At 43.2% G+C, this 13193-nt stretch overlaps 1 protein-coding gene across 6 annotated transcripts in view; it reads right to left on the bottom strand.

Moving 5' to 3' along the window:
- LOC130122616 (cullin-9) overlaps positions 1 to 13193 on the bottom strand; it is a 268978-nt gene that overhangs the window by 203361 nt on the left and 52424 nt on the right. For all 6 annotated transcript variants that reach the window (XR_008811248.1, XM_056291554.1, XM_056291556.1 and 3 more), the window contains one exon: positions 10092 to 10278. Coding sequence is in view for 5 of the 6 variants with exons in the window: in XM_056291554.1 (XP_056147529.1) it covers positions 10092 to 10278 (187 nt within the window). In the remaining variant the exon portion in view is untranslated. The remainder of the gene's footprint in view (positions 1 to 10091; positions 10279 to 13193) is intronic.

Genomic DNA, 13193 nt, shown 5'->3' with positions numbered 1-13193 from the left:
TGTGTAGTGGTATGGGTGGTGCATGTACATGCATAAACAGATAAGGTGAATTGGGAAGACAGAGATACATGTATGATACATAATGTATACAAGGGTTTAGAACACTTCACTGCCTCAATATAGTGTAATGGAAAAATACAAGCTTATACAGGTTCTGCTGTAACCTTTGTACTGAGACAAACGGAGCCACTTGTTTCTAGTTAGACGTCACATACTACTCACATGTTTTTGCATATGACTTGTGTTTTGCCTACAACTGACCCTTCCGCTGCTGTCGGCGTGTCTTGGTGCTGAGACAGTGGCTGCTTTCTCCATGTTTACCTTAGTCTATCAGTGCTCTTCCCCACAACAAAGATGGGTGGTATGTGGCCTGCCCATGGCAGTTAAGACTGACAAACAGCTCTCCTCCACATCTTTTGAGAAGAGCTCTGGCTTCTTATCTACAGTTAAGGTCAAAATTATTAGCCCCCTTTATGAAATCAAACAAAACCCTTAACTCTTCCATGGAAATGACCATAACCAAAAGTGTTTATAGTTTAATTGCTTCCAAAAGAACAAAGACAAAATCTTCACTAAGCTTGATTAAGATATTTTACTGATGCGCTGAATTGAAACAAGAAAAAACAAATATGACAAGGCCACAATTTTTAGCCCTCTGACAATTAATACTCAATAGTGTAACCTTTCTGACTCACAACTGACAACCTCTTATGGTAGTTCCTAACTAGGTTGGCACATGTCTCTTGAGGGATCTTAGCCCATTCTTCAATGGCAAATTGTTCCAGCTCATCCAAACTGAGTGGTTTTCGAGCATGGACATTAACCTTGAGCTCCCGCCACAGATTCTCAATAGGATTGAGATCTAGGCTCTGAGAGGGCCACTCAAGGACCTTGATTTTGGTGTCCTTCAAAAAGTTTTGGAACAACTTGGATGTATGCTTCAGGTCATTGTCTTGCTGGAAGACCCAGCAGCGACCTAAAGCTAGACTGGCAACAGATTTCTTCCCATTATCCTTCAAAATGTCAACATAATCTTCTTTCTTCATGATCCCATGCACCCGTACGAGGTTCCCTGTGCCTGAAGCAGGAAAACAGCCCCACAGCACTATGCTCCCACCACCATGTTTAACTGTGGCAACTGTGCTTTTAGGGTTGAAGGCCTCTCCCTTCCTTCGCCAAACAAAAGCAACATCCATGTGTCCAAACAGTTCAAGTTTAGTCTCATCAGACCAAAGGACAGACGTCCAAAACCCATGCCTATGTTTCAAATGTTCACGGGCAAACTTCAGTCTGGCTTTGATGTGCCGCTGTGTGAGAAATGGAGTTTTTCTTGGACGATGATCTCGAAGCCCACCACGATGAAGAGCCCTCACAACAGTCTTCCTTGAAACATCAAGTCCAAAAGAGGCCAGTTCAGCAACAATCATCCGGGGATTGTTGTTGACATCTCGGACTATTTTCCTCTCCAAAGTTTTTGAAATCTTGCACTTTCGACCACGCCCAGGTTTGTTTCTAACAGAATTTGTCTCCTTGTGCTTTGCAATGATGCAACGTACAACTGTTCTTGATAGTCAATGTGAAACGCTTGGAAATGGCAGGATAGCCTTCCCCCTTAAGATGAGCATCCACTACCTTCTTTCTGAGTTCCAGACTGATTTCTTTACTTTTTGGCATGATGAAATTACTTCTTTCTTATAAATTTATCCCTAGTTTTTCCTCTTATCCCACCCGATTAACCCAATGGCATATGGCCGGAACTCTTGTCGAATAACTCCCCTGGCTCACGTTTCCACAGGAAGGAGATAGTCGTAACACCAGCTTCCTTCAAACTCGTGTCGGCTGCTCTCGCTATTTTACACGCTGAAGCCTCGCATGGATTGCATCACCTTCAGGCCGCGAAGGAGGCGTAGGGAGAATGCTTTCAGTTGCTTGGCTGCAGGCGCCCGGGTGGGCCAGAGGGGTCGCTGGAGAACGACGAGTCCCCGAACACTACACCGATCTACACCCACTATCCCTCGGGTAAGGGTGGCCTAATGAATGCCATACCCCGTGGACACTGGCCGTGACCGGTTACGGCGAGTCTGGGATACGAACCTCCCAGCCATATGAGGAGCGGGTTGCAAGAACGGCGGTTTATTCCACTCGGCCACCAGAGCGGCTGAAATTACTTCTTACCAAGAATTTAAGAGTAGTCCCTCTCAATCCAGTGTTCAAGTGCCACTAGCCCTGTTCATTGGAGTCCCTTAAGTAAAGTTCAATGCTGATTGTGGTTTGAAAGCTGATTGATTGCTCAGGTGTGATTTGAAAGCAAAAAAAAAAAAAAATCACATGGGGGCTAACAATTTTGACCACCTCAATTTTCACTTCATTTGGTATAAAGCAAACCTGAAGATTTATTTTACATTCCGAAATGTATCAAATAGGGACCTCAACATTGATGAATGTTTTACTATGTAAAGTTTTGTAAAGTTTTATGAATGATGCAAACATTGGGCAGAATTTTAGGGAAATGTTCCATAGTTCCTTGGGGGCTAATAATTTTGACCTTAACTGTACTGTACTCCCTGAACTGTTCCACACAGATAAGGTTTGCCATCACGACTGACTTGCTGTTTGCAGTGCTTCTTTTCAGAACATTGTCCTGGTACTTCTGGAAGCTTTGTAAGAAATCTTTCAGCAGACATGTTATTGGCTCGGCTTTGCAGTTGTCTCTCAAAATTTCAGCTGCTTGCACAGTGCCATTGATGAACTGAATGACATCGATGGCCAAGGGACTGAAGAAAAAGCCATCCCTGTTCTCAGGCTTCTTTCCAGTTTCCCATACTTTTTCTGCCTCCTCCAGAACCTGGGTAATGTAAGTCTGCACAGCCATCTGTGTTTTGGTTAGATGCTGTTCCTCCATGACTTCAAGCATTTCCACAGGTAACAGATCTCCCATCTCTTCAAAGCTGATGTCACTGACAGTTAACCGCTTTGAAGTATGTTTTGATAGTGGACCGTCACCCAACGCCGAAGACACATCAAGTCTTTATTGTCCAGCATAAAGTCTGCAATTGTCTTCAGCCTAGCGCCGAATGCCTGGTAGTAGAAGATGGCGTAAAGCTTGCAGATATCAAACTCCAATGGATAGCAGCCTTTCACCTCCTGCATCACCTTCCGCAAATCCTCCTTCACCCTTTTGCCCAACTCATACAGCTCTTGCTGCAAGCAAGATTGTTCCGTTTGGGTTTTGGGAAGAGCTGCACTCTCCATCCGCTCTTCCACCAGGTCGCGGAGGACAGCGTCATGGAGCTCCCTCCAGCAGCTGGGCCTCCAGGTTGGAGGCTGCCGGCTCCTTTTCCCCCATCCGCCGCCTCCTCCTGACAGATGGCGTCTATGGCAAACCTCAGCAGCTCCGCGTTTTCGCTGCCCGAGTCCAGGGAGGCTTTTAAAGCCCACTCTATCTGGCAGATGAGCGCTTCACGGTCTTCAGTGAGCCGGTTCCTCTCGTCTTCCCAGGATTTAAGCACATCTTTCGGGTTTCCCTACCCACAGAGCCGCTCCTTCTAGACAATCAGCTGCCGGCAGGCTTCAGACAGGCACCCACGCTCTATATTATCAGGATGGAATGTGGTGTTCTGCTGACACCAAACAAAGGGAGCAATCCCCCCATCTGCAGGTGCAAGCTACTTCCCCCTTCTGCCATGGGCAGGCCACGTACCAGCCATCTTTTTTTGTGGGGAACAGCACTTATAGACTAAGATTAACATGGAGAAAGCAGCCACTGTCTCAGCGACAAGGACGCGCCGAGAGCAGCGGAAGGGTCAGCTGTAGGCAAAACATAAGTCGTATGCAAAAACATGTGAGTAGTACGTGACGTCTAACTAGAAACAATTGGCCGTTTGTCTCAGTACAAAGGTTACAGCAGAAACTGTATAAGCTTGTATTTTTCCATTACAATAGCCATGGCCGGGCTCCATCTTTTAATAAATATATCTTTCTGAAGTTTCAAAGAGTATGTTATTTGTTCCATCTGATATATTTCCCATACTTTCTCAGTCCATTATTTGCATGTTGGAGGGTCAGGTTTTAACCACTTAATTGTGATGCATTTAACTGCTGCTGTTAGTAATATTTGTAAAAGATCTTTTTTAGCTCTTCCATCAATCCCTTCTGGCATTAATCCCAGTAATACCATCTTTGGATCTTTTGTGAAGTTTTGGTGGAATACTTCTTTAGTGCCTCAAACACCTCTTCCCAAAATGTTCTTAATTTAGGGCATGTCCAAAATATGTGGGTATGGTTGCCAATTTGTGTTCCACAGTTTCTCCCGCATATATTTGAGTGTGTTGGGCTCATTTTAGCCACTATTTCTGGTGTCTGAAAGAATCTCATAAAAACCTTTCATTTGAATTCCCTCCATGTATTTGAATTGACCTTTCGCAAAGTATCGCCCCGGAATGGTGCTTGTCCAATCCTACCTTAGCAACAGTTTCTATGTGAGGAAGGTCCGTCAAGCTTTCAAACAGACAGCAAAAAGCTGAAACGGTGTGCCTATGGGATCTGCAAATTGGACACTAGATATCTGGAAAGGTTGGAGGGGGTGTAATTTTCTTTCCCTTCCCGAAACCCAGAACGCAAGAAGCGCAGTGTCGGCAATGGATTCCGCAGAAAAGCAGACCCCATGGCCAGCTTAATCCATCCAAAATCAACCAAAAACACCTGTCTGCTCCAAGCAAAGCTTTCTTCTAGCTGTTATTGATAGCTAATATAGCTAATGTATTATTACTGTTACTTTTACCCACACAATGATTATTACCATTATCAACATATCAATGTATTACTGACTAACAAAATAACATTATTAATGTACCTGATGAACGCAACCAGCTTAGTCTGTGGCCAGAGATACCTAATTTAATGATAGCTAATGATGGCTAGCCCACTAACATAACTTTGCTATGCTAGTCACGTTAGCCAGGTTCCACCTTTCATTTCAGAGCATAAAGACCGGCGGGTAGGGTCGGCTGGGATGGTCTCTGGCCAGCCTGACCTCCCCATATCTGGCCTATTTTAAATGTTTCTCCCCCTCTGTGATCTCCAGGTGGGGACTGGCCATTCAGAAAAGTCATCTTGCCCGCGGAGGGAGGCAACTCGTTTGCCTTATTTTGTTGAAAATACCAGTTATGGTCCGAAGCTAAAAAAAAAAAACCCCCGGCACCAGGGCATGTCCCTGGCCGCCCTGTGACGTCTAGGAGCCCATACAGAACTCCCGAAAAAGCCTGGATAAAAGAACGCCATGGGGAACCTTGGCCAAAATCAGCACTATAATACGGTGATGTCGACAATGGATTATTAAAAATATACCAATAATAGCTGAAATATTAAACTTACCCTAAAGTGCAAGAGCACAATTGGTCCACAATGTGTTTCAGAATTAGTTGATGGGGTTTCTCATTCTTTGATAGCAACCGGTAAAATTTAACTTTAATTACAGTCGCACCCAGCGCCCGGAGCCCACGCAAGTCAGTTTTACTTTTTAAAAAAAAATTATTTCTGATTTTTCCCTTTTTCTCCCAATTTTGTGGCCAATCACTCCCTATTCTAGTTCAAACTCCCACTCTCATACTGCATGCGTTCGCCAACTGCATCTCTCCGGCCGGCAGTCTCGAAGGAGACGCCTTGGCACTTTGGTGACAAGGCGAATCCAGGCCAAACTACTGCTTTTTCCGACACACACAGAGACGCATTCATGTGACGAACACAAGCCGACTCCGCCCCCCTCCCAAAGACAGCGTTGCCAATTATTGCTGCTTCATCGAGTCCGGCCATAGTCAGATCTGATGAGACCAAGGTGCGAACCCCAGTCCCTAGTGGGCAACTGCATCGACACGAGTCAGTTTTACTTTTAATATTCTGAATGTATCCCTCCTGCATACTGTAACCCCTTCTGCCTTTCACGGGATGATATTAAGAATGAATTACTCCAAAATACATCACTTATTTTTTCTGGGAATGCACTGATTTCTTCCTTCGTGTTTTGGGGTTTCCGGCTACTTCCTGGATGGTTCTGAAAAGCTTGATGGGCATAGCAACAGTAACTAAGGGGGGCGGGACTTTGCGAAAGGTCAATTGGTTACTAGATTTGCTTCAGTGCATATTTCGTCCCATATGTCCTGTGGTATATCTGTATTCATTTTAGTTCTCCCCTTCCTTTTATCTGCAGTGTATTATAAATATTCAAGCCTAAAAATATTTGGTAAAAATTAAATATGACTTGCTTATCCCCAATCCCTGTTTGTAATTTTATCTGGAACTCTTCAATTGGAGTGGGCACCAATACTCTAGTCCACTCTTTATGCTTTGTTAAAAATTCCCTTTATTGTAAATATCTGATCACTAATCTCGACTACTTTTTGAGAGTAGTTGATGACTGCTAAAATGCAGCGGTCATGAATACCTTAATTCATGTGTGCTCAAATTTGTTGGTACCCTTACAGCTCATTGAAATAATGCGTCACTCCTCCTGAAAAGTGATGAAATTAAAAGCTATTTTTTCATGTATACTTGCATGCCTTTGGTATGTCATAGAATAAAGCAAAGAAGCTGTGAAAAGAGATGAATTATTGCTTATTCTACAAAGATATCATAAAATGGCCTGGACATATTTGTTGGTACCCCTTAGAAAAGATAATAAATAATTAGATTATAGTGATATTACGGACTAATGTGTTTCTCTAATTAATATCACACGTTTCCAATTTTGTAATCAGTCATTCAGTCTATTTGAATGGAGAAAAGTAGTCACGGTTCCTTTTTTGTATCATTGTGTGCACCACACTGAACATGGACCAAAGAAACCAAAGCAGCAAGTTGTCTGAGGAGAACAGAAAGAAAATAATAGACAAGCATGGTAAAGGTAAAGGCTACAAGGACATCTACAAGCAGCTTGACGTTCCTGTGACAAAAGTTGCAACTATTAAGACATTCAAGGACCATGGAACATTTAGCCAGCCTCCATGGGCGCGACTGCAAGAGGAAAAAAAATCAACCCCAGATTGAACAGAAGGATAATGCGATGGTAGAAAAAGAACCAAGGATAACTGCCAAAGAGATACAAGCTGAACTCCAAGGTGAAGGTATGTACGTTTCTGATCGCACCATCCGTCACTTTTTGAGCAAAAGTGGGCTCCATGGAAGAAGATCCAGGAGGACTCCACTTTTGAAAGATAAACATAAAAAAGCCAGACTGGAATTTGCTAAAATGCAAGCCACAATCCTTCTGGGAGAATGTCCTTTGGACAAATGAGTCAAAACTGGAGCTTTTTGTCAAGTCACATCAGCTCTATGGCCACAGACAAAAAAAATGAAGCTTTCAAAGAAAAGAACACCATACCTACAGTGAGACATGGAGGAGGCTCAGTTATGTTTTGGGGCTGCTTTGCTGCGCCTGGCACAGGGTGCATTGAATCTGTGCAGGGCACAATGAAATTTCAAAATTATCAAGGCATTCTGGAGCGAAACGTACAGCCCAGTGTCAGAAAACCTGTCTCAGTTGCAGGTCATGGGTTCTCCAACAGGATAATGACCCAAAACACACAGCTGAAAGCACCCAAGAATGGATAAGGAAAAAAACATTGGACTATTCTGAAGTGGCCTTCTATGAGTCCTATCTGAATCCTATTGAACATCGACGGAAAGAACTGAAACTTGCAGTCTAAAGAAGGCACCCATCAAACCTGAGACAGCTGGAGCAGTTTCCTCAGGAACAGTGGGCCAAAACAGGTGTAGAAGTCTCATTGAGAACTACAGAAAACGTTTGATTACAGCGATTACCTCTAAAGGTTGTGCAACAAATTACAAACCCCAATTTCAATGAAGTTGGGATGTTGTGTAAAAAGTAAATAAAAACAAACTACAATGATTTGCAAATCCTTTTCGACACGTTCGAACACGTTCCAAAAAGCTGGGACAGGGGCATGTTTACCACTGTGTTACATCGCCTTTCCTTTTGACAACACTCAATAAGCGTTTGGGAACTGACGACATCAATTGTTGAAGCTTTGTATGTGGAATTCTTTCCCATTCTTGCTTGATGTACGACTTCAGTTGCTCAACAGTCCGGGGTCTCCGTTGTCGTATTTTGCGCTTCATAATGCGCCACATATTTTCAATGGGAGACAGGTCTGGACTGCAGGCAGGCCAGTCTAGTACCCGCACTCTTTTACTACGAAGCCACGCTGTTGGAACACATGCAGAATGTGGCTTGGCATTGTCTTGCTGAAAGAAGCAGGGACGTCCCTGAAAAAGACGTAGCTTGGATGGCAGCATATGTTGCTCCAAAACCTGTATGTACCTTTCAGCATTAATGGTGCCTTCACAGATGTGCAAGTTACGCATGCCATGGGCACTAACACACCCCCATACCATCCCAGATGCTGGCTTTTGAACTTTGCGCCAATAACAATCTGGATGGTCCATTTCCTCTTTAGCCCGGAGGACACGACGTCCATGATTTCCAAAAACAATTTGAAATGTGGACTCGTCAGACCATTGCACACTTTTCCACTTTGTGTCAGTCCGTCTCAGATGAGCTCGGGCCAAGAGAAGCCGGCGGTGTTTCTGGGTTTTGTTGATATATGGCTTTCGCTTTGCATGGTAGAGTTTTAACTTGCACTTGTAGATGTAGTGACGAACTGTGTTAACTGACAATGGTTTTCCGAAGTGTTCCTGAGCCCACATGGTAATATCCTTTACAGAATGATGTCGGTTTTTAATGTAGTGCCACCTGAGGGATCGAAGGTCACGGACATTCAATGTTGGTTTTCGGCCTTGCTGCTTCTGTGCAGAGATTTCTCCGGATTCTCTGAATCTTTTGATGATATTATGGACTGTAGATGATGAAATCCCTAAATTCCTTGCAACTGTACGTTGAGAAACGTTGTTCTTAAACTGTTGGACTATTTGCTCACGCAGTTGTTCACAAAGTGGTGAACCTCACCCCATCCTTGCTTGTGAACGACTGAGCCTTTCGGGGATGCTCCTTTTATACCCAATAATGACACTCACCTGTTTCCAATTAATCTGTTCACCTGTGGAATGTTCCAAAAAGGTGTTTTTTGAGCATTTCTCAACTTTCCCAGTCTTTTGTTGCCCCTGTCCCAGCTTCTTTGGAATGTGTTGCAGGCATCAAATTCAAAATGAATGAATATTTGCAAAAAACAATAAAGTTTATCAGTTTGAACATTAAATATCTTGTCTTTGTAGTGTACTCAATTGAATATAGGTCGAAAATGATTTGCAAATCATTGTATTCTGTTTATATTCACGTTTTACACAACGTCCCAACTTCATTGGAATCGGGGTTTGTATTAGATTAATCATTTTTGTCCATGCCATTTTCATTTGGTATTGACAATATTATCCATCCATCCATTGTCTTAACCGCTTATCCTGCCCTCAGGGTCGCAGGGGGACAATATTATGTTGAATTAGAAAAAAATTCGAAATTAAGTATGACTTCCATGACATATGGAATAAACAATAGTGGCTGCCAATTACTTTTGTCAGTTTTGAGCTATTTCAGAGACAATTGTGCATTCTTCATTTTTTTATGGAGGGGTACCAACAAATGTGTCCAGGCCATTTTCAAATAAGCAATAATTAATCTCTTTTCACAGCTTCTTTGCTTTATTCTGTAACATAGTAGAGATAAGAAAATTCATCAATTTTCAGAAGGAATGAAGGATTATTTCAATGAGCTGTAAGGTTACCAACAACTTTGAGCACATCTGTAGAAGAAACACAGAAAAATAAAACTACTGTTGCTTTAAAAAGTGGTAAGTGGTCTGCACACTGAAACGCTCACAATAATCATTTCATTTCTCTTAACTCAGCAATGTTTTGATATATCAGATCTTCCTCAAAATAAATATTTTTTTCTGGTTGTGTGTCAACATTTGATGCCTCTTCTGATGCTTTATTAAGTGGTATCATTTGTTTTGATGTTTTGCTGGTCATTGGACCACGTCAGCTGTCACTGTTTAAATAGTCAAGACCTCATTATAACAAAATTGAAGTCAAACTGCAAACACGTTTCTTTTTCTCCTCACCGAGCAACTCTTCGTCCTCCAGACCGCCTCCCCCGCGGCGGAGGTAGTGCTTGGAGAAGGCATGGGAGCAGAGTAGGTCGCCGAGGCAGGAGGAGGGAAGATTCTGTTTCAGGTAGTGGAGAACCTTCTTAGCCGCCTCCCCTGGCACAGACAGGCTGATCAGAGTCGATTCTTCTAGATCTGCCTCCTGTCATGCACGCACGCACATGCACATGCACACGCACGCACACACACACACACACACACACACACACACACACACACACACACACACACAAAGAGAGAGAGAGCACAATATCTTAACAGTGTGGTGGAGTTCATCAGGGTTGCAATTTGTCCCCCACACTCTTCAATATATACATTGATTATCTGTCTAAACTATTCTAAATCTTACAAGGTCTGGCCTTGATCTAGAGTGTATGCCAGCAGCCATACCAACATGTACTGGCTCTGCCGAATGACAGAAGCTAAGCAGGTATGGGCTTGGCTAGTACTTGGATGGGAGACCTCCTGGGAATACTGAGTTGCTGCTGGAAGTGGTGTTGTTGGGCCAGTAGGAGGCAGTCTTCCCAAATCCTAATGCCCCAGGGCAGTGACGGGGACACTGTGCTTATAGGACAAGCTGTCCTTCGGGTGAGATGTTAAACTGAGGCCCTGACTCACCATGGTCACTAAAGATCCCATGGCACTTATTGCAAAGAGTGGGGGGTCCCCCGTTGTCCTGGCAAATTTCCCAACCTGGCTCTCTCCATCTGGCCACCTAATCTTCCCCCCTGTGTAATTCACTCAATGATTCCGCCCTCTCCACCTCAAGCTAATGTGTGGTGAGCGTTCTGGCACAAAATGGCTGCTGCGCATCACCCAGGTAGGTGTTACACATTGGTGTTGGTTGAGGTGAGTTTCCCCCCTTCAATGTGAAGAACTTTGGGTGTCTAGATAAAGCGCTACATAAATGTAATCCATTATTACTATTAGTATCATAAAAAGTCAAGTGCCTCTTCTATGCAGATAAGCTTTTGTTATCATCACAAATTGAGCAAGGCCTCCAAGAAAGTTTTGACATATTACACAAGTACTGTGAAAACTGGGCATTGAAGGTTAACTTAGACAATACCAAGATCATAAAAAAAAACAAGCTCAAACACAACCCCCCCCCCCCCATCAATTTGTCTTAGGAGAGACACCATTAAATCATATAATAGAATGTTCATACCTCTGCCTTAACAATCAAAGCCTGTGGACATTTTGTAAAAGCTATGTCCACACTGGTAGACAAAGCTAACAGTTTATTACAGTATCAGAAAAGTATGATCAAAATTAAATCCCCCAACAAAGATTTGGCTTACAATTTTCCACAGCATTATTGAACGGATCCTTCTTTATTGAAGTGAGATCTGGGTTCTGCTGATTAAAGAGTAGCACTGGGACTCAAACCCAATTGAAAAAGTTCACCTTGAGTTCTGCAAAAACATACCAAGAGTTTACAGAAACAGTCCCAATCTCAGATGCAGAGCAGAGCTAGGACAGTTCCCTCTCTTAATTAAACTCAAGAAAAGGTCCATTGAATTCTGGAACCACTTAATGGGCTCGGTGCATTAATGTCGCGCTATGGAACTTCCGTAGCGCAACATTAATGCACCGACATTAATGCATAAGAACTTCTGGTACAACCGGATGCTTACGTTCTACTGAATCATTAGTTAGCTGCTAACTTATCAGTCCAAAATCTTAATTTCATCCAAAAAAATCAATGAATCAAACAGGGCAAAAAGGGGTGTTCAAGTATCAACATTGTGAATCAGGCTCCACTGAACTGTTGTGTGCCAGTGTGCAAATTCAGCGCACTACAATTCTCTTTTAAGTTTCCATTCATTCCCTTGTAACTGCGAGGAAAGAGCTAAGTGGCTAGCGAAGATTCGGAGGGATGCATTTACCATCAACCAGGTGATTTCACTGTGCCAGCTACAGGTGTGTTAAGGAGGCTCAAGAAAAGAGCTGTTCCCACACTCTTTGCATGGAATGAGTACTCCAAACTCGCACCCAGGCTAGGTGTGTGGGAGCGTCAGGAGCGTCCTATTGTCACCCCTCTGCCAGCTCTGGACTCCTCTGATAATGAGATGGATGTCAGCAGCTGCCTGCAAGAGCATGGCTATTGTGTGGCTCCTAATCCTGTTGCTTTGGATGATGCCCTAGCCCAAAACAAGTCAATGAGGAAACAAATAGAAGTGCTCCAGAAACAACTAGAGACCATACATACGGCTACAGTCCAAATTCAGCCTGAGGCGATTTGCAGGTTCCGATGAGGACATTCGGTCTTACACCATGTATATCTGATTTGTATCATTTCATTTAATCGCCCCTGCCAAATTAACTCACCTGTTCAGTCTCTCCACTCCCCACCATGCCTCTCTCTCTCACACACACGCGCACACACACACACACACAGGTAATAGATTGCCATAAGTACTGGGCTATACTTTAACAACTGTACAGAAGATACAATGTGAAACTACCATGTCATGTATTATGGCTTTGTGCCCTAAGGTTTGCTACCTATGAGCATTTCAGGTGCTTCTGGTGCTTGATCGAGCCGTCTAATGATGTCGTTACTCACCCTCGTAGTTGTCGATGTAGCTCGAAATATACATCTTAAACCCATTTTCTTTTTTGCTCGTCTGAGCTACTGAGGAAGCACTCACAATGCGATGTACATCGCTGACTGTGATTTTAGGGAGGTCCTGCAAACAGCGAGCGTAAAACAAAGCCATCTCTTCTCTCAACAAACCAGACCAGAAGTTCTTGTGCAAGTACTCGTATATCGGAAGTCGAACAACGCCATCTTACGCACCCAGGCTACTGAATCAGAGCCAGGCTCTCAACAACACAGAGCTTATCTGGAACAGAGAGGTCGTCTGAAACCAAATATCTGGGATGTATCAAGCAATAAAAGTACCTCCACCTCAAATTGACAACATGAAAATGATCCCTATCCCACAATATAAACAATTAGATGAAAATAATAAAGACATTACTGACAGTAGAAAAATTAAATCTAATTCATTCATAAACTACAATGTTATAACCTATTGAAAAAGCCCACAC

The sequence above is a fragment of the Lampris incognitus genome, chromosome 13 (assembly GCF_029633865.1).
Source record: "Lampris incognitus isolate fLamInc1 chromosome 13, fLamInc1.hap2, whole genome shotgun sequence".
In the NCBI taxonomy this organism is placed as follows: domain Eukaryota; kingdom Metazoa; phylum Chordata; class Actinopteri; order Lampriformes; family Lampridae; genus Lampris; species Lampris incognitus.
This window is presented reverse-complemented; position numbering and strand designations above follow the sequence as displayed.